The 20,029-nt window shown below is 52.8% G+C and overlaps 7 protein-coding genes across 7 annotated transcripts; 2 read left to right on the top strand and 5 right to left on the bottom strand.

The window, feature by feature from the left end:
- Positions 1–3,675: 3,675 nt before the first annotated feature.
- TRIREDRAFT_103614 (uncharacterized protein) lies at positions 3,676–4,345 on the bottom strand (the record flags this gene model as incomplete). Its single annotated transcript, XM_006962053.1, has 2 exons — positions 3,676–3,830; positions 4,216–4,345. 2 exons carry the CDS (start codon positions 4,343–4,345, stop codon positions 3,676–3,678), a joined length of 285 nt encoding a protein of 94 aa, XP_006962115.1.
- A 1,050-nt stretch (positions 4,346–5,395) lies between these two features.
- On the bottom strand, positions 5,396–6,353 carry TRIREDRAFT_103613 (uncharacterized protein; the record flags this gene model as incomplete). The annotated part of the gene is made up of 3 exons (XM_006962052.1): positions 5,396–5,578; positions 5,864–5,890; positions 6,174–6,353. 3 exons carry the CDS (start codon positions 6,351–6,353, stop codon positions 5,396–5,398), a joined length of 390 nt encoding a protein of 129 aa, XP_006962114.1.
- Positions 6,354–7,095: 742 nt separating this feature from the next.
- Positions 7,096–8,277, top strand: TRIREDRAFT_44814 (uncharacterized protein). Its single transcript, XM_006961968.1, has 5 exons — positions 7,096–7,329; positions 7,414–7,485; positions 7,646–7,704; positions 7,764–7,832; positions 7,897–8,277. The coding sequence occupies exons 1-5, from the start codon at positions 7,310–7,312 to the stop codon at positions 8,067–8,069; spliced, it is 393 nt and encodes a 130-aa protein (XP_006962030.1). The 5' UTR covers positions 7,096–7,309; the 3' UTR covers positions 8,070–8,277.
- Positions 8,278–8,337: 60 nt separating this feature from the next.
- TRIREDRAFT_72137 (uncharacterized protein) lies at positions 8,338–8,809 on the bottom strand. The gene has a single exon (XM_006962051.1). It carries the CDS (start codon positions 8,726–8,728, stop codon positions 8,429–8,431), a length of 300 nt encoding a protein of 99 aa, XP_006962113.1. The 5' UTR covers positions 8,729–8,809; the 3' UTR covers positions 8,338–8,428.
- A 977-nt stretch (positions 8,810–9,786) lies between these two features.
- On the bottom strand, positions 9,787–11,758 carry TRIREDRAFT_120088 (uncharacterized protein). Its single transcript, XM_006962050.1, has 2 exons — positions 10,085–11,758; positions 9,787–9,999 (listed from the first exon to the last, which is right to left on the bottom strand). Exons 1-2 carry the CDS (start codon positions 11,662–11,664, stop codon positions 9,873–9,875), a joined length of 1,707 nt encoding a protein of 568 aa, XP_006962112.1. The 5' UTR covers positions 11,665–11,758; the 3' UTR covers positions 9,787–9,872.
- A 477-nt stretch (positions 11,759–12,235) lies between these two features.
- On the bottom strand, positions 12,236–14,527 carry TRIREDRAFT_21453 (uncharacterized protein; the record flags this gene model as incomplete). The annotated part of the gene is made up of 1 exon (XM_006961917.1): positions 12,236–14,527. Exon 1 carries the CDS (start codon positions 14,498–14,500, stop codon positions 12,236–12,238), a length of 2,265 nt encoding a protein of 754 aa, XP_006961979.1. The 5' UTR covers positions 14,501–14,527.
- Positions 14,528–14,918: 391 nt separating this feature from the next.
- On the top strand, positions 14,919–17,374 carry TRIREDRAFT_120086 (uncharacterized protein). The gene is made up of 4 exons (XM_006962257.1): positions 14,919–15,108; positions 15,521–15,617; positions 15,878–16,664; positions 16,742–17,374. Exons 1-4 carry the CDS (start codon positions 15,047–15,049, stop codon positions 17,299–17,301), a joined length of 1,506 nt encoding a protein of 501 aa, XP_006962319.1. The 5' UTR covers positions 14,919–15,046; the 3' UTR covers positions 17,302–17,374.
- The last annotated feature ends 2,655 nt before the right edge of the window (positions 17,375–20,029 follow it).

Raw genomic sequence — 20,029 nt, 5'->3', positions numbered from 1 at the left:
TCTGGAATCCTGTGCCGCGCCCGGGGGATCCACTCCGTCGCCCTTTCCCTTCCGTTCTGGGTACCTGGTATCTAATACGCCAGACATGTGCCAGCACACAAGCAGGATTTTTTTTCCCCAGGCTCGTACGCCTCTTGAAAAGCGACTAGAGCAAAAGAGACGAGATCTGCTCAATTCTGATTCGCTTTTTGCTATCCCTTGCTTCGAGGCAGCGGCGGCAAAGTGCGGGCTTTGACGTCGGAGCGAGAGAGCCAGGGGGGAGAGGGGGAGGGGGGGCGTGTTATTGCGGAAAGACCTCTCAAGAGGCAACACCCACGGTCCACCTTGCCTCCTCTCTCTCTTCTCTCCCTTGCGTTGCCTTTCACCTTCAAACCAAGAAAAAGACTCAAAGTTCTTGCCTCTTTCACACCGATCACACGGGCAGGCACGAGGCGCGGCAGCCTGCATTAGCTTGCCCCATCCTGAAGGTCCTCACAGCGCCAAAGCGGAGTACTTACCTTACTCCAGTTGTTGCTGTAACAGTAGGTACCTTACAAGGTACCTCTTCAGGTTGCGGAAGTTCCCTCAGCTCATCTGCATACACGGCACGCCTACCTTGCCTGGCAATTCGCGGATATCGGCCATGGATGTCATTGACTCGCTCTATGAAGGACAAGGGCGCTAAAGCTGAGACCTCGCCCCCTACCGTGTCTCGCATGAAGCCAATTTGGTCGTCTTCCGGCGACTTACATGGAAAGCACTGGATCAGGCCTAAGCCTGTCTATCCGACGAGACTCAAAGGCGTCTATTTGCTTGACCTGGGCGTGTCATCTCAAGCCATGTACGTAGGTTGATTCAGGTTCAAGTTGTTTTCTCCTTCGCACTCGAGTAATACGATACCTCCACTTACGGATGGCTTAACTTGTGTTACGTTGGGTCCTCTTCTCTTTCTCTTTCTCCTCTGAATAAAGGGCAGCTTGTGCAAGTCCATCAAGTTTCAACTTATGCAAGGCGCACATACCTTTCATAGTGGAATCAATGGATTGAATACGTCTATCATAGTAATGAACGAACTATCTGTGAGGAAATCCCCGCAACCAGATACACAAAACTCACTTCAGGCGTATAACCAATACTGCCTGTTACCCAGGAAGCATACTAGCTTCCCGCCGATTCTATTCTAATAGGATCTGTGTGATGTACCCGGCTGGCTTCCTTAACAATCTGTGTGCCTAGCCGATGTCTTCTGGAATCGTTGCGCCCTAGCCATGGAAACACAAAGGAAAATAAGCAAGAAGACATATACTCTTCTGTAGAAGCGTACACTCAAGACGCCTCGCCAAATTCAGGCAATTGCTCAATATCTCCTTCTGAGCGGGAAAACGTCAAGTTAGCTTTGATCAGGAGACGCTGTAGACCACTGAAGCTGTGAATCCGGGCACTTACCAGAGTTGACGACCCACTCCTTGATTCTGTCCAGCGACAGCTCCGACAAACGCACCGGTTCCTTGAGCTTCTCCTTCTTCTCCGAATCCATGGAGAGGTGTGCATCCATCTCGACCCACGCATGAGAGTAAATGTGCTTACCAGAGGGATCCATCTCTGTTGCAGCCCATCGAAACATGTCGCCAACGGCTCTCTTTGATGCCCCGTAATCCATTTCGGGATCGGGCTCTCCTACGCCGTAAGGTGGCGTGTAATCGAGCGAATCAGCCTCAAACTGTTTCCAAGAGGTCGTCAAGACACGAGGCTCGTGGGTCAGCTCGATCCGGTTACGCATCGTCCAAGTGAATCCCGAGTACACCCACTCGTGTCTCTGGCAGTGGAGATGGCCTCGCACCATGAGCTCGACCTCCTCGACGTCCACAGCGCCAAAGGGGCGGAAGGGGGTGCTGGGCAGATTGCGGAAGTGAATGCCGCCCTTCCAAGCGTTCCAGTACTCATGTCGAAGCCGCCACAAGTCTGCTCGCGAGACCTTGTTTCCCTGCACGTACGGACCAGAGCCAGGGAGATCCATGAAGGACTGAGGAGAACCGGTCCAGACAGCAACCTCCGGCATGAACTTGGTCGGCACATGAGTGTACAATTTCTCCAGGAAGGGGACAATGGCCGAGACGGTGTCTGTGGTACCACAGGCAAGCAGGCCATACCACAGAGGGGCAACGCTAGGCCTTCGCTGAGCAAGCACGTGGCCGAGCGTCTCCAGGTCCTCACTTTCAATCAGAGGTTGAAGCTCTTGAATGATTGGGGTGCACCAAGAGCTGGCTAGGTTGCACTCAATCGCGGGCTCCCAAAAGACAGACCACAGAGCGGAGCCAATGAAGGTAGGGTTGGAGCTGAGAACCATGTAGTAAGACAGGAGGCGGAATTCTTTGTCAATGAGCGAAGAGGGTGGAGGAGCATCCTCCAGCTTGACAAGGTGCGGCTTTGGAAGCTTGATCGTTGACATCATCTTGTCATGAAGGGGAATGGTCAGTGCCATTGCAAGTGCCAGTCTTGCCTGGCCCTCCAGGTTGTACATGGCGGCAAATCGACCAAGGAAGGCAACTGCTTGCTTGCTGGAGGGAGGCACGATATCAGGCGACAAAGGCTCGGTGCGTGGGTTCTTGATGGAAAACTTGACGTTGCCTGTGTACTTGACAGCCCACACCGGCTGCTTGGCGCTGGAAGCCTTCCACCCTTGACCCGGAGAAAGGAGGGCTGACCACCAGCGATATTCTTCATCGCTGGCGTCACCGAGGTCAACCGTGTACTCGCCGGCTGCTGACAACTCAGGGCCAGAAGAAGCATCTGCCTCCTCGTAGACGAAGGAGGCTTTCTGCTCTTCAAGCAAGAAGACACTGAGGATATAAGACCAAGCAAGGAACATGATGGCAAGGCCATTAGACTCGCTGTCCGAGAAGCCGAAGCTGCTGCGGTCCGACACCTCACACTCTGTGAGATCATGCTTCATCAGGTCCCATCGTCGTTTGATGCCAAGGCGCACAGGGTGAGACACGTTGCTAGGGCCCGCTGGCTTTGGGGCCTCTGCGGGATGCCATTTGGCATATCCCGCGAGCTCAGTGGTTCCCTCCATATCATCGGGCATCTTGGGGCCATGCTTGGCCAGGCCCATCAGATCAAGCGTATCATGGCTCAGCGACATGGAGCGAGCAGTTTCGACGAGCCCCTGCCAGTGAGTTCTGCTGAACTCAGAGGCAGAGGCACTCTGGTCTGCCGTGGGCACAACTTTGTCGAGGTGGACGTTGGCCGAGTCGATGCTGGTGATGGGGGTAAGCGGCACGCTGCCCGAGGAAGACATTGTGGCAGCAGGTGGTTTCTTGTAGTAGTTCTCGGAGATTCTGGAAGCCGAAGATGTAGGAAGGTTGCGAAGCAGGTGTGAGTGACACGAAAAAGTTCTCGGGGTATTGCAAAGCGTGTAGTGTGCGATGTTGCAAAGACTTTGTAGACTTGAGAAAGCTTGAGACGGAAACTCGAGAGATTTGGGAGTTTGAAGCTGGATATCCAGAGTGTGGCCCAGTTCCTTAAGTACCTGAGCTCACATACCAGTTCATGAGGTTTTGCCATTCTGCCGCCGAACCAAGTACATGGATCAAGCAAGTACTCCGTACGTGTGTGCCGGCCACTGCCCTGCCATGCAGTTAATTAATGTACGCCACGAGTCTCATTGTCACAGGCCGATTGACGTGGCACAAATCACATGGCCCTTGCCTTGGCAACCCAGCTGAAACGATCAGCATGCAGAGAGTGGTCTAGGTCCTGTCCTCGACTTCCGGGCTGTGAATCTGCCTCCCACTGGAGCTCGCTTCTGCATTCCTGGTCGAGATGCTTCCCCGCTGTTCGTACTGTGCCTATCTTTGGTCGTTTTCTTACTAAGATGTTGAGAATCGTGGGGTGTGTGTGATATCTGTTGGGTGACAGGGGGGGTTGGAGGGGGATTTACCTGGTGGGATGCTCATGGTTGTCAAGCAAGCAACAGTAGCCGTACAAGCGTGATGCCCCTGGTCCACCAACCCATGTCATCCTTGAGAAGCAGAGGTATCGAGCTGAATGCCTCCCTCTTTCCTCTTCCTCTTCTCGTTCAGCTGACAAGTACCAAATACGCCACCAAATTGTGCCGTGTTTGCTGCCGTAGTAGCCTCTCGTAACAGGAGAGGTCTAGAATTGGGATTCCTGCGAGAGGTGCACCTTACATGGGCTGAGAAAATACCCCAACGACGAACAGGGAGAGCATACCTTGCATGGATGTGTACTTGTAGGTAGTAATTGCACACTCCAGATGCATCTGTAAGTGCTCCATACTAGCAGGCTCGTCTCGTACACGAGGTGCTTCGCGCCCCGCGTCCGCACTCGTACGGCATGCCATCTTGTACATGTAATACCACCTTGAAGCACGTGTCGTCCTTTGACCAGGCTAGGCACCGAGCCGCACTAGGTCTGGTTCGTACACAAAGGCCGAGATCAGCGACCGCAAAACCCTTGACTGCAATAAACAGTGAACATACCATTGGATATCTCTTGCCGTAGTTCCCTGGACCCCATACTCCGTTCAGAAGAGTACGCTGGTCCGGGAGATGCCATCTCTTAGGGGATTTATGCAGCCTTGGCGGAGCACTCACTTGTGCTGGTCCTCATACGCCCCCTACTTCGTAGATGCACGCCACTCTCCCCAGAGTCCATCCACACATCCTAGTGCAACACACCGAACAGTGCAGCAGATAATAGTATGGCATCGAGTACGCCATGCACTTCGGTTGTATGCGATTCCTCCCTTCCATCGTGCGAGTATCCATCAGCCTGCTTGGGCTCGTTCCCTAGCCGATGGAGGTCAGACGGAGACAGACTGTTCCCCGTTCTAGTGCCGCGGGAGCTGCCGTACACAGCATCTCCTGACGTGAATATTAGCTTCGAACCGAAGATAGATCCCCCTAACCAGAATACATCGTGGTGTACCCACTGATCTGCCCACGAGACGATCGGCTTTAAAAAACCTAAGAGGAGATTCCCGGCATTCAAGCGCCTCCACCACAGGGCCGCCCAGAAAAGCACACCTAGTACCAAACGGGAACAACAGGCATGAGACCATCTTTTCAACGACTTATCCCAGGCCGCTAAGAGATAGCACAAGGTGTGCTTCTCGCGTACATAGGTTGGAGGGCGAACCGACTAATGCCGGGGGCGTCGGATTGGAGCGACTAAGGATGTGTGGACGCTGGGGGAGGGTCCCCGGTGAGGGCAACTGCATTTCTCTCCGGTCTCAAATCCTGGTCGGTCCTTTGGTCGGTCCTTTGGCAGTAGAGGCTGCGTCCTACTGAGTTTGTTTTTATTTTCGTCTTGCCCGCTCAGAATGGTATATGCGTGGCTGGGAGAAGTTCGAGCTGCAGGGGGACACTTCTTGAAGGATATCTCTTGCAAATCAGCACGCGGGTACAGAAACACTCTGAGGGGTTCCGGGCCATTTCGTGATGACTTCGGACACGTGGAATGCTACCCGCCCTTCCGAACCGAGCAGGGTGCATCCCATGAGCAGCTCGGTTGCGTTCGAAAGCCAAAAGCCAGCAGCGAGCAGCATGATTGGAAAGAGGGTGCCGCTGGGAGCCTGGACTCACCGCTATGCTATGCGGCTGTAAAGTTTCCATCCGTGGCTGTTCGCCCGAGCTCATCTCCACCCTATTCATGCAGTTTCATGCAGAGCCTTTGTGATAAGGCTTCGAATAGGCCATGTAAGCGGCTCGGTCAAGGAGGACACGAGGACCACTGCTGCAGGGAGAGTCGAATCCTCCAAGAAGCCGTCGCATACGGTAATGGCTGAGGACTAGCTCGTGTACTTTTGTGCTGGCCTTGCTCGAATCGCCGATGATTTGACAGATGAATAGCAACACACCTGCTTTTCCTTGCCTCGACGATGTGACTGTCGCTATTCATAGGTAGACGCTCACAATCCCTGTTCGTCTGCCGCCTTGCTTGCTTTTTTTTGCGGAGAGCTAGTGCCTTCGGCCACCACTTCAACCGGGTTTTGTCCCTGGCCTGTCTCAGTCGAGCATTTCCCACCAACTCGCATCCTTTGCTCTAGAAGAACTTGCTTCCTCTCTGCTGCCAACGTCAAGTGACGTGGTGCTTCTCGTGTGTGTGTGAGAGCCATCGCAAACGGTGCGTGACAGCCATCTGTGACACTGTGATGAAATCGAACTTACGTCTACCAGAGCATGAAGGGAATGCCTGCGTCGATGAAGATGCCCGTAGTCTCGCTTCTTATGGCAACCACGCCTCTCACTGTATGGTGTGGGTTGGAACGAGCTGACATGAATATTGGTGATAAGACGGAGCTGGGCTGAGGCGTTGTACATCGTACTTTGTCCGTGAATGCACTTCATGATGGCAATATGATAGCTCATTTGCTCGGCTCAGAGCCACCGGCAATGACAACCCATCACCACGCATCGAAGTGGGATTGGATACTTGGTGGTAGTTGCGTACCAACGCGCTCTGACTCGCATAAGCTTCCTGGGCGAGTGTCCAATCGATGTCTGGTCCCCAAGGTTGGCTGCTTCGTCTCATGTATGTCGTCCGTCTTTCCCCGTCTTTGTGGTGAATCGAGAGTCCCATGTTTTCCATCAATGAACGGCCTGGTTTCCTCGCTCTGCACTTGCAGCCCGACTAATAAAAGCCTTTCGGCACTGGTCGTCCCGCATCTCTGCCGTTTTTCGAAGCTTGCAGAGAGATTCACACTTGTGTAAGATCAGAAGAGAGCCCAACTTAGTTGCTTGATGAGGTTCAGATCGACTACGCCGGGAGAAGATCACGATGGTGGTAGACTTGGCCAACAACTTCCTTCCAGTGGTTGGGCACTTGCAGCTTCCTCTTCAATTTCCCGAGTTGATAAGGTACATGCCTTACCTAATCAAGGATGTGTCTTATTGTTTGGTACCTTGATAGCTTGAGGAGCAATGGAATAGCCGAAGTTTTCACGGAGTTTTCGCGACTCCCGAGCCAAGTACGTCACCGCACAGCCACAGCCTTGTGCCTCTCCAGGGCATCTGCCTGCTGCTTAGATAGGTAGCTGTTTGCAGAAGCATTGCGCAAGCTTCAACCTCACCAACCCAGACCTTGTGATCCGTCTCCCTTGAATCGACAATAGAACGACGTCCCCAATTCATCAAGTGCCTCTTCTCTTCGACTTTTGTTACCAGACAGAGCTGCTTTCCTAGAGCGCACGCGCGACGATCCCCTCTTTGGCGAGACTCGAAATCCACGCATTTGCGACAACTCCCGTCTTCCTTGATATTGGCTCTTGGGTCGTTTAACAATATCAGTCCCTCAATATATAGCCATGGAACTTTCCGACATCTTGTATGCCGCCGATGCAAGAGCGCGATTCGTTGCGCGAACCAATTGAGCTATTTTTGCTGACATTTGCGCCTCGGTGCGCTGCAGCCGCATTGTTAACCTGGCCGTGGCCGGTATCACGGTTTTGGGAGGTGTTTTCCACATCTTTCCCGTTGGCTTGTAGGTTTTTCTCTATCTCGGGGGGATTGTGCGATTCGAAGCTTGCTCGCTGGATGCGACTGGAAGCGCTGCTTAGCCGCAACACTGCAGCATTGCTGGAGCTTGCTTGTTGGGGTTACTCTCATCACGACCGACGATGCTGATCGTTTCTCTGCTATAGCCAGAACCTAATCCTCGGCATCTACATGATTGTCTTTGGCCTTGCTATTGCCCTGCTAGGTATGAACTTTCCTTGATTTCGTCCGTGTCGAAATTGTGTTATACTAACCCAGCTGCAGAATTCCAAATCCCCCCTCAGGTCTCGAGATATGCCAACTTCCTCTTTTCCTTCATCGGCCGTGGTATCTGTACGTTGTCAAATACCCCTCTTGGTAATTTGGAGTGACCGAATATCCTGACAAGGCCTTATAGTCTACATCCTCATTGGAGGCCTTCTCCTCGGCAGCCATGCTATTAGTAAGATTGCAGGTGGTGCTGTTGGCATTATTGGCATCAGCTACGTCGCCCTCGAGTTCATCCCCTCGATCGAACCCCCGAGCAACATGCGAGAGGCCGAGGTCGGCTGGGGCGCCGAGCAGGTCTAAGCAGACAATTGCCAGCTTGAACGGGGTCAGACGGTATACAGCTCTATTGGGATAGCGTTCTTCTTTCCTCGCGGCGTAGGAACACGAGGTCCAGATGAAATTGCAAGGTTGGCATTACGGTGGAAATCTCGCAATGGGCGGGGAACGGAGAGTTACACGGGAGTCATGTGTATTATGAGGGTTATTGCGTTCGGCTGGAAACGGTGGATTGCGTGGGATAAGTTTACGGAACCTGTTGCCAAACTTCATAAGAGACAATACATGATATGACAATACTTTGATCAAATTCGTGACTGACTCATCATAATAATACAGTTGGGCATGCAAGCCCTTTCATTTAAGCCTCCCCCTATCCTTCCTTACTGCTTCTTCCACTGCCCAGCATCCTCCACCCCCTTGGAAACACTGCCCAGTCCGCTCTCCAACCCCGTTCCAATCGAGCCCACGGCATCTCCAACAGGCCGGCCAGCGTCGCCGGTGACACTCGACACTGTGTCCCCTATGCCCCGGGTTGCCGCGCCGGCGACTCCTCCGACAGTGCGGCCCAGGCCGCCGACTGTGTTGCCCAGCACGCTTGTGGCGAATTGCGCGGTGCCGGTGACCTGGTCGGTGACGTTGCCGGAGTTGGCCTTCTTGGTGGTGTCGTCGTTTGAGGACATGTTGTATGTTTTGTGTTGTGTTGTTGTGTAGGTAGTTGTGATGTGTTGCTTTGGTGTCAATAGTAACAAGCTGACTTTCCAAGATTGTTGTATCTTGTTCTGAGATGATTGTAGCAGTTCGAAAAGAAGAGCTTCGAGAAGGAAAGGGTCCTCAAATATAAATACATCTCATTCCCCCCCTTGAGCTTACCTACATTATGCTGGTGATCGGCATCGTGGCGCATGACGTCAAGCCAACGTGCAAAGAACGATCCTCCCATAAGCATTTTACGTACGCGAGCACGACCTGCTGTGGTTCATGACGTTTTAGTGTGTCTGCGATCAAGATTTCGAGAATCATGTCGACGGCTGCTTATTGGATGCGTGAGGTTGGGGGTTCTGATTGTTGGGGTGCCTGGAAGGCGTGCCTAGGTTGAACTAAAGTTGCTGTTGATGGAACGGCAAAGCGGTGTTCTATGTATATGGCGATGCTAGATATTAATACTGAGGATCGCATATGGAGAATCTGCTTGTACTTGCTTGCACGCTCCAGTTTCAAAAGAATCTTCAGCTGTCATCTCCCTCCCCCTAAGCATTAAACATATCGTTACCTGCTCCTCAAGTAAGGAACAATCTGATAACAACAGCCATCGAAAATATTGAACCAGATGCTCTAATTCGCATGTGAAAGATCAATAGCATCTGCATGTGAATGTGGCAACATATCTGCAGACAGTATCGTCAACTTAGCTGCCCACACTATTCAACAATCAATCTTCGCCCCAGCTAAGATTATATCATCTGACAGGCTTCGACTTCAGGATTTGTTTATTTGACATGTGATGGACCTGATTTACACTCATCAATGTGTTGAACCCACATTGTGTCCTGCATGTGCGTTCTGCAGACCCCGATCTACGGTACGATCATCAGGGCAGTCGCTTGAAGAAGGGTTCATCACCAACTTGCAGAGGGCTCAATTCAACCCAGGCTATCAAGTGGCAAATCACATGCTTCCTTGCTTCCTTCATCTCCTCATTCACATGCCGTGACGCATCAAAGACTTGGGTCTTGTGATTGTTTGGCCCAAACGCCAGGTTCATCTTTCATTCATATATCCTCATAACTACTAGTAAACATCATTGTCTAAGTCTCGATTTAGTCTCTAAGGCTTGCAACGGTGCATGTAACGGGGATACAGGCAGCAATCTCTAACGGTGTGCTGCTTGCAAAGCCAGGCCAGGAATCGCTCCAGGCCCAGGCCGTAGCCTCCGTGAGGAGAGCTTCCATACCTGATTAGAGGGGAGGGGGAGGAGACATGTTAGCCGATGAACTTGCTAAATGCTACACGAATTTTGCGGCATCGTAGTGACTTACTTTCGCTGGTCAGTGTACCAGTAGTAGGCCTCGGGCTCGATGCCCTCGCGCTTGTACGCGGCCATCAACTCCTCATAGTCGTCCATTCTCATCGATCCACCGACGATTTCGCCGACGCCAGGCATCAAGCAGTCGACGCTCTCGGTAACGCGGGGGTCGCTCTTGTCCTTCGACATGTAGAAGGACTTGATCTCAGCCGGGAAGTGGGTCAAGAAGATGGGCTTGTTGATAATGTCCGTCATACGACGCTCCGCGGCCTCGGCGATGTCGTCTCCAAAAGCATGGGGCTTGCCCTCCTCGTTGGGAATGTCATGCTCGACGAGCCAGTCAATGGCCTCGGAGTACTTCATTCGCATGAATGGCCGCTCGGGGAGCTTGAACTCTGGGTTCATGGTCTTGATCTTGTCAGCGATGACAGGGTCAGCCATGACCAGCTCGAGCACACGGCACATGATGTGCTCAATGTGGGACAGAAGGTCGTCAAAGGTGATAAAGTCAAGCTCAGCCTCGACGTGAGTGAACTCGGACAAGTGTCGTCGGGTCAGGGACTTTTCGGCTCGGAATGACTTCTCGATGCAGTAGACGTGGCCCATTGAAGGCAAGCACGTCTCCAGGTACAGCTGCGAAGACTGTGTGAGGTAGGCATCCTCGCCATAGTAGTCAAACTTGAACAGCGTCGCACCACCTTCGACCTGAGTCTGGACGAGGGCAGGAGGGCTGACTTTGCGGAACCTCAGCTCCTTGTAGGCCTGGTTGAAGGCGTACTCGACGGCGTCGCGGACAATCATGACGCCCGAGGCGACCTCACCACGAAGGGTAAGGTGTCGTTGATCAAGAAGCATGGCCTGCTCGGCGTCTGCCTGGACTCGGTTGGTGATGGCATCATCACCGCCGGGTGCCTTCCAGTGCTTGGGGATCTTGAAGAAGTCGGCGTGCAGCTCGCGGTTGAGGGGAGCTCGGGCACCGGCGGGGACTTCGCGCATCTCTCCCAGGATTTCCATCGACGTCTCACGGGTGAGAGTCACGGCATCGTACGTCTTGGCCAGCTGGCCAGAGATGACCACCTGCATGAAGCCATAGCCGTCTCGCAGGGTGACAAACATGACGTCCTTCTGCTTGCGCTCGCGGTGCACGCGACCAAAGACGCGCACGCGGGTGCCCTTGCTCTCGGGGTCATCCACCTTGCGCAGCTTGATGTGATCGCCGACCTCGTCGAGCCCAATCCGAACAGCAGCAGGAAGGCTAGGGTCCTCGGTGATGACAATCGCCTTGGCCGCCTCGAGAGCCTTGGCCCGCTCCTCCTCCTCCTTCTTGCGCCTGACGACCAGCTCCTGCTCCTTAGCCGCCTTCTTCTTCTGAACCTCGAAGAAGTTGACGGCCTTCTTCAGGGCAGCCTTGGCGACGGGCTTCCACTCCTTGGCGGCCACATCCTCGGTGTTCTGCGACTTGCGGGTCAGATACTGGCCCTCGGCGGGACGCTGGAGATAGGCGAATTGCAGCGTCTTGTAGGGCGACTCTTCGGTGCCGGTCTGGGTGACCTCGTCCTTGCCGACGTCCTCGTCAATGTAGATTGTCGCCATCTTGAGCAGACCACGCGCGATCGTCCGTGATCCTGACGCCTTTGGAGGTTTTGCTTGCAAGAATCAAAGCCCGAAAGATGCGGGGCGGCCGATGCGATATTGCGGTTGAGTCACAAAGAAAATGGCAGCAAAGGCCAGTTGGACCCTTATCTTTTCTTATCACCCCGCCGGAAGTCGCTGGCCGGCTGTTTTGTTATCGCCGACGTTGACCCGGAGACCCTCATCTGAAAGGAGAAGGTTGATATCGCTTTCGACAGCACGATGTTTTAATCTGGACTCTTGATCAGGGAGGTGAGATGAGTCCCGATATGAGATATCTCTTTGTCAGTGTATATGCCAATTATTAAAGAAACCTTTATCTGGATCAAACGCAAGGATGCCGTTCGTGGTCATCCTCAAAGCGCACAGTACGTATCTCTGCGGACTAGAACACCATACTTTAGACGAAGTAAGTGCCCGGTGCTTCCAGATGTTGAGCAGTAACACGAGACGGACATTATTAAGGTAGTATTCATGTTTTGAGCCCAGCGTATTCTAAGTGAAAGCAAAAGACGACAGATCCCAAACATCGCTATCCAATGTTAAACTCGCTAGCACCACTCATGAGCATCCTACTCTTACGCATGAGCATAGCCCTCGCCGGCTTCGTAGGCTCCTGCTTATCGCTGTCATCGCTGTCATCATCATCCTTCTTAGTCGCGGCCTTGGCCCCCTTCGCAGCCCTCTTTCCTGAGTCTTTGCTGCCCTTCTGTGCCTTGCGGTCTATACCAGCGCCAATACCTCCTGGCGGGTCACGTAATCCATAGGCTTTCGCGACATGTCCCAAGTGTAACTGAGTAATGTCGAAGTGAACACGCTCTTCCCGAGTATGTGTCGCATATGCTCTGATGTGGGACTTGAATCCGTTCCTCGCCATTTCGAGTCGTTTGCTATCGATGAGGAGCCGCTGCTCCAAGTGAAGTTGTAAGGTTTCAGCTTTCTGGTGATAATTCTGCCCATCCTCAGGCTTAGCCGTGGTCTCAACTGGAAACTCCAGCTTAGACATCAGGCCTTTTTGTAGCACCGATTCGTATGACAGCGGTGACGGTGTTCCGGAGGCCTTGAGGAGCTCGATATAGCCCTCTTCTGTGCCGGGGAGGAGGAAGATAACTGCATCACCTGAGCGTCCGGCTCGCGCTGTTCGTCCGATTCGATGGATGTGATCGGCAAAGCTGAAAGCAGGATCATATTCAATGACCAGATCAACTGAAGGAATATCCAGACCACGAGACGACACGTCTGTGGTAATGAGAAGAGAAGGGGACTTGCAAGCCGAGAACGATCGCAGCGTCGCCGTGCGGACTGGCTGTGAGAGAGACCCATGCATTCTGTGAAGCACTACCTCGGGGCTTGCCAGGGAGGTGATGTATGCCGCCTTTGCAACAGTCTTGGACGTATTCTCTGCGTCCTTGGATGCTGGTGGAGGTACATCACCGCTGTCGGGGATCTTGAGGAGTTCGTAATGGAAGTCGACGGTGTCGGCACAGGACATGAAAATGATGGCCTTCATCGTTTGCCCACGGCGAGAAAATACAGACTTCAGATACGCTATGAGCGTTACCAGCCTCAGCTTCGCAGGCACAATGATATGCGACTGGTGCAATTGCGCTGGAGCTTTGTGAACAGCCTGTTCATCCTTCTGTTCGGCGGCGGTCTCATCGCCCTTTTCCGCAGCCAAGAACGTAGCATCAGCAAGACTCATCTCGCCGAGCTTCTGTACATTCATCTTCATCGTGGCAGAACACAAGACGGTAACTCTTCGATCCGGAAGTGGGTCGAGAGATACGCCGGAAGACAGAGTCTTTGAAAGCTGCACTTGCTTGAGAGCATTGATGGCTTTCTTCAAATCCTCTTCGAACCCCAGGTCCATCAGCCGATCTCCTTCGTCAAGAATGAGCCATCTGACAGTGCCCAAGTTGAGAGCCTTGGTATTATCAATGTGATCGGCCAATCGTCCGGGCGTTGCCACCAAGAAGTTGACTCCCTTCCGCAAACGGGCTTTCTCCGCCTTCTTGGACTCTCCTCCGGTAATGGCCGTGGAGACCAGCCATGGGAACGGTCTTATCAACTGCTCTAGCACCGTATGTGTTTGTTTGGCAAGCTCGCGAGTCGGCGCAACAATAATGGCGAAGATACCCGAGTCTCGGTGAATCCGCCGATCGCCGCTCCCGCTGAGTTGGAGAACTCGATGCAGTATGGGAAGAAGGTAGGCGAATGTCTTTCCTGAGCCCGTCTCGGCCTGTACAAAGGCGTCTGAGCTGCTTGACAGCATGTGTGGGATCACTTTCTGTTGAATCGCTGTTGGGCGCTCGAGGTTCATCTTGGCAAGCGCGTCCACGAGTCGAGAGGATATCGTCAACGACCCAAAGTTGGCCACTGTCAGCAGTGGCGCATTAGTCGGCTCTGGTTCCTTCCACTCGGGCTCGTCTTCGAAAGTTGTCTTCTGCTCCGGGTTGAAGGAAAACAGGCGTGAGACGACCTGGCGGGACCCTGACCCGGGGCCTTTCTTCTGTCCGGGGGCGTGGCCATGTTCTGCCGTCTTCTTTCGTGCAAAGTCTGCGCCGCGTTCCGAATCTCCTTCGGCGTTTCTTCCGGGTCCGTGACCGTCCACTCTCTGCCGCTTTGCCGATCGCTGGTCTTCGTCCTGCCCTGCTCTCTCGACTGTCGGACGTGAGCCAAGCTTTGCGCTCTTCTGCGCCCGCTTCCGATCTCTCCAGCTTCCACCTGTGAACTTGACTTGCGGTTTGAGCGGACCACCTCCCAGCTCAAAGTTCATAAGCATTCCATCGTCAGCCATTGTGGGAGTGGCCTTGTCGCTATGACGGTTGATCAAGTTGGAACTCGAGCTTTGAGTGGTCCGGACCCCATCGAAGTGCAATTGGTTTTTTCGCTTCAGAGAGAAAACTTTATCGATAAGATAAAATCGATAAAGCGGGTAGATATCGGCGATAAGTGCGGGTCGATGCGAAGAAGCTCCACTCATACTAGGTGCTGCCTAAGCAGTCGGTTGGCCTCCCTCATTGGCCAAAAATGCTGATCACATCTCTGACGTGTCTCAGTATCCCGTGACCTAAGCAAGCAGAAAGCGAGCTCCTTAATACCTTATCTAGCGCCTGCTGACCATTCTTCTTCTCTTCTCCTCTTCTGTTCCCATCTCACACTACCCACTCATATCCGTTTGGCGTTCCCACGCCCACGCCACACTCATTCTTCCATCGCCAGTTGCGCCATGCACTAACGCGTTGTATTCCGGTCTTTCTTCCTTTATCGCTTGACTTCAATCATCCAGTTTATTTTCCCTCTTTCTTTGCGATCCCTTCCGCGAGTGCCGATTGACGATACGATGACACGCATCCCCGACACAGATCCCGACGATGAAGCGACCCAGCCTTTTTCTTCGCCTGGGTCAGTGCAACAGTTCCTGTCCGCCCAGCCGGGATCATTGAGGTGTATCGCGAGACTCTGTTGAGGTTTAGATCTCTGTTATCGTCAAGCACGCCGACACTCTCTACGAGGTGGCAGCGATGAGGCTTGACCGGATGGAACTGTTCACTCCCAACTGAGAGCCCCCTTGACCCCCCTTTCCCTTCGACTACACTTCACCCAGTGCAACAGTTCTTGTCATATCCATCCGGATATGCGGTACCTCTCGACTCAGTGGAGTTTTATAGACTGGCTGTCTCTGTCAAACAAGACCGGAAAAATTATCCTTTACATACTTAACACGCTTGTGTACCTTATCCTGCATTGGGTACATGAAGCCTGTTAAAATGGGAGGGGTCTTGTGGAAGTAGACCTTGTCTATTTCCGTTGGCAGTGGCGGTAGTCTATGGGATGGCGGCCATGTGGTTGAGTGGATGGAACTGTTTACTGCTTTCCCCTCCAGTGCAACAATTCTTGTCATATCCAGCCGGGTATGCGGTACCACTCTACTAGTGGAGTTCCATAGACTGGCTGTCTCTGTCGGCAAGAATGGGAACTCTCCTTCATTTATTCAACAAGCTTGTTACAATATAACCTGTTGAAATGGTGAAGTAGATTCCATCTCTGTTGACAGCGGCGCTAAGTCATGGGATGGCGGCCATGAGGTGGAGTGGATGGAATTGTTCATTGGCTTCGTCTTCCCCTTATATTTATATCATGTTCACACGCCTCGCATCACTAAGCTGTGTAGTCACTGACCTTTGATAGCCCAAGCCACTACTATCAGCCTTCAGATCATGACGCTCCCCCTTCGCATGACTCACGCAATGCCGCTGATGTCGGCGATGACAATGCCATGATCTCCGCCAGACCTGAAGAAAAGACGCAGGCTTCAGAGATCAACATATCCTGCTTGAAGAACAAAGTGACGTGGAGGGATGTGGACGACCGAGCGCAACACAGCGATCACGTCAACCTTGATATGTACTCGGATGCTTCGACCAACACGGCGATGTTCAAATTGCACTGCGACGTCCGTTTCAAAGGCACCAAAGGCAACAAAAGCAACAAAATCCATACTGTTTATTTGTTTATATACCCTGAGACAATTCGGACTCTCACGTTGAAGTCCAACGTTGATTTGCTTGCTCCCTCCTATTCCCTTCAGTTCTCTTTGACGCGACCTCCGTCTCTGATCGTACCAGCCAACAACGTCCTACAATGTAAGCCGCAGATCAAAGGTCTGTTTGGTTTGATGCACTCTCTGGCCGAAGTCACCGCTTTCACCATCCAGTTGAATCACTCGCTCATGACTATGCCAATACTACCACCCTTGGAGCGAATCGTCCATCTCTTCTCAGCTCCTACAGATCGTCCGCGCTCAAATGTGAGATATGCCAGCATTGCCACCTTGTACGGTGGCAGGGGAGGCAAGATCCTTGACGTCAAGGCGGCTGCCGCCAGGTCAGGAGAAGCAGACGAAGCAGAAGACACATGCTTGCCTGCATATACTGCATCGGCAAGTAGCCAAGCGTCTCGTAAGTGTCATCACAGCCTGCTTCAATCACATCAGACGTTTGTGCCTTTTTCAAAGCCTAACCGACGAAACCTTCAGTAAAACGCCAGCGCAAGGATTCCAGTCCCAGCAGGCCGCGCTCTCCTGCACCACATGAACGCATGCTACTTCTTCTCGAATCCATGTACACAAGCATCAGCAGAATGGAGAGCCGGCTAGATAGCATGGAAGGCCGGTTAGACAGTATGGAAGGCCGACTGCACGGTATGGTAGGCCACTTTGGACAGTTGGACAACCGATTAGACGGTATGGAAAGCCGCTTCGAAGAGTTGGAAAGCAACGTGTTGGGTGCAATCGAGTCCAACTATAGCCCTTGTCGCTTCGGCACAGAAGAGAGAACGGAGATCTTTGAGGAGATACACGAGCAGATTGAGGACTGCACACTGGGCATGAAATTCGACTGTGAGGAGAAGCTGAAGGAAGTCGAGTTGGATGCCGAAAGAGCACTAGAGGAATTGCAAGAGGAGGTAAAGGAGACGTTGGAGCAGCTGGAGGAGAGCGTAGAAGAAAACACCGAGCGGCTGGTCCAGCAGGGTTTACGGACCAAGCTTGAAAATGCAAGCTTGCGGTTCGATGGCACTGTATTTCTCGACACTTAGAAGGCGAAGAGGAGACTACGCCTGAAGCAGATGAATGAGCTATGCCATAGACTATGAAGCAGACGTACTCGGCTATTGATGAGAAGGTCCGGGGGTGAGGCAAACCCGTTTCTAAGACGAAGCTTCAATTTTACTCTGGAGGCTGTACTATGCTCGTAACAGGTCACGGAAATAACGAACAGAGTAACGGAGAGGTTGGCCAGTGATACACAGATAATATGCCGAGCGGCTCGGAGATGCAAGTCCTTTGTCCGTGGCATCCGAGCCGTGAGCTACCTTACAGCAGCCATCAATTTGTACTGTACGGGTGCTGACGGGACGGTTTTTTCGTCGAGACCCGGCCATGTGACGGGGCACATTTTCTAGGCGGATCGCAAAGGACCTTGAAAAGGGATCCACGTTACGGGACGGGATTCAGTTTAGGGTTCGCGACCAAGAGGGAAATCAAGTTGCTATGGCGAAAAGCCTCCTTCTAGAAAGGTGCTTGACTGTGGGGATGAGAGAGGTGGCTTGTTAGTATGACAGAATAAAACGAATGAGGCGTTCTCTAAACCTATCGCCACCGATAGTAGACGGTAGTGGAAGTGGCACAGACCGATGGCAAAGACTGCAATTCACCTGAGGTAATCGTGTGAGACGGTGCGCACCGCCTTGAATACACATACGAAGTACCGTTAGCTCCTACCTACCAGAGGCAATCTCCTTGTGATGGTAACAATGTATGATGCCCCGACTCCCGTAGGGGGGGCTCGATGCTTGGTGGATGAACCGCCATCATCGCTAATAACACAACACACCCACAAACCGCTGGTGTCGGGTTCTTGAGTTGTCCGACACTGCGTCTCTGCATACTATTCGGGACAGCTAGCCGTGCCTCGAGATCCGGAGACTAATACTGATTGATATGAAGAGCGTCGCAGCCAGCCCGCATGTGCGTAATCGTTGCGGGCTGCCTATCACGGATATAGTCCTCGTGTGTCTTTTGACTACTGCGACGCACATGAAGAGGACTATCTCGCACACTCCAGAGGTCGAAGCCCACGTAATCCTGCTGCATCAATTGTTTGGGAGGATGCGGCTGAGGGAATTAAACCATCCGTGTTGCCTGGTTGTGGTAGTGGTTGTCAGAAACCTGCATGTTGAATGCCAGTGATGATATCAGAAAGACGACGCCGGATCAATCCTTTGCAGATACCCGTGTTGGCGATGCGACTCCATGATGAAGCCTGAGCCACAAGCCCGCCTCGGACGGAGACACAGGAAAGCCGTCCCGGGCTGAAGGGCTTCAGCCTCTCGGCCTACTGGAGCAATGGAGGCCCCCATCTCGCGCCTTGAGCAGCCGGACCCTAACATTGAACCTACCTGAGCCCTTGCAAGCCTAAGGAGCATCTCCAGGGACCGCCGACGGTTCCGGCTTCTCCCTTGGATCCCCACGGCTCGGACAAGGAGTCCCAGCGAATGGGAGCCGGTTTGTTCTCGCCGCGGCCAATCAAGACGCAGGCGTCAGCTTCAATTTTCAACTTTTGCTCATCTCTCGACTTTTTTACTTGCTGGTGGGACGCGCATGCCTTTTGCCGCCTAGGTACCTAGTAGAGGTAGTATGTGCATACAGAGAGAAATGTTACGGTTCTCGGTTCTTTTTTCCTTCCTCTGAGTGGGCGGGATGAGGCAGATTTGGGTAAGGCTCCGCTCGGCTCTTGAGGTGTCGTGTGTGAAGTTGCAGACCCCAGACTTCTGAGAAGATGCGTGCACTGTATTAGATGGCATTTGGCTATGACGCACGCGATGACTCGAGGGGACACGGATAGGAAATGAAGGCTTCCGTTGCGTTCTAGCTGATGCTATTTGCCGTCGTCTCGGTCTGAATTTGCCCTGATGGAGTAAGGGAAATGAGAAGTACCATACAGACAAGACGAGAGGCAATGCACGTCCTTTCATTGACTTGGGTTGTGAAATCCTTCATCTGTCCAACCGCGATAGCTCGTAAAGACGTTGCAGCAGTAGCGGCATCTGCAGGCCAAGTCCAAGTACAAGGTACTGCATGATATGCCATCACATCGCATTGGCTTGAAGACAGGCCTGCATTACCAAGCATGCAGCAACAAGAACGAAAACCACTCACAGCTCAAACAAAAGAAGAAGAAAAAAGAAAAAACTTGATATCGGCACCGCCTGTCATTCAGCCTGAGTCATCTTCTCGTGCCTCCCGATCCCACCCATAGCATCGAATCCCGAAGTCGTCGACAGAGTGTCCAGTTCCCAGCGCGCTAGTCCGCCTTAGCACAGCACTGCACTGCACCTGTGGCAGCCCTCACCTTCTAGGCGGCCTTCAACGCCTCCACCCGCTGTTTACGTAGCTGTCGCTGGTCCCGTTTAGCGGCCTCCTTCTGCTCCAAGCCACCGGACGGCTTCCTTCAGCGCCTGGGCCGAGACAATAAGGCCGGCGCGGACCCCCGCCAATTTTTTTCTCTCCCGGCTCTATTTCTTCCCTCTCTCTGGTTTTTTTCCTACCTCTCCAGTCAGCGCACACAAACGACACGAAGAAAATACACAAGATAGTCGAGGCCGGTTCCTTTCTTTTCGTTCCGGTTCTCGATTTTTGGGATCTTTTTCTTTCTTTTCTTTCCCATTCTTCCTGTTCTCTTTACCCAACCATTCTTCCCTTCAAACAGCGCGTTTGTTTGACGGCTTCCTCGGCTGTCAAATGAACCTGCAATCGCCCACTATC

The sequence above is a fragment of the Trichoderma reesei genome (assembly GCF_000167675.1).
Source record: "Trichoderma reesei QM6a unplaced genomic scaffold TRIREscaffold_2, whole genome shotgun sequence".
Classification (NCBI taxonomy): domain Eukaryota; kingdom Fungi; phylum Ascomycota; class Sordariomycetes; order Hypocreales; family Hypocreaceae; genus Trichoderma; species Trichoderma reesei.
Note: the sequence above shows the minus strand (reverse complement) of the source record. Positions and strands in the feature narration are given on the sequence as shown.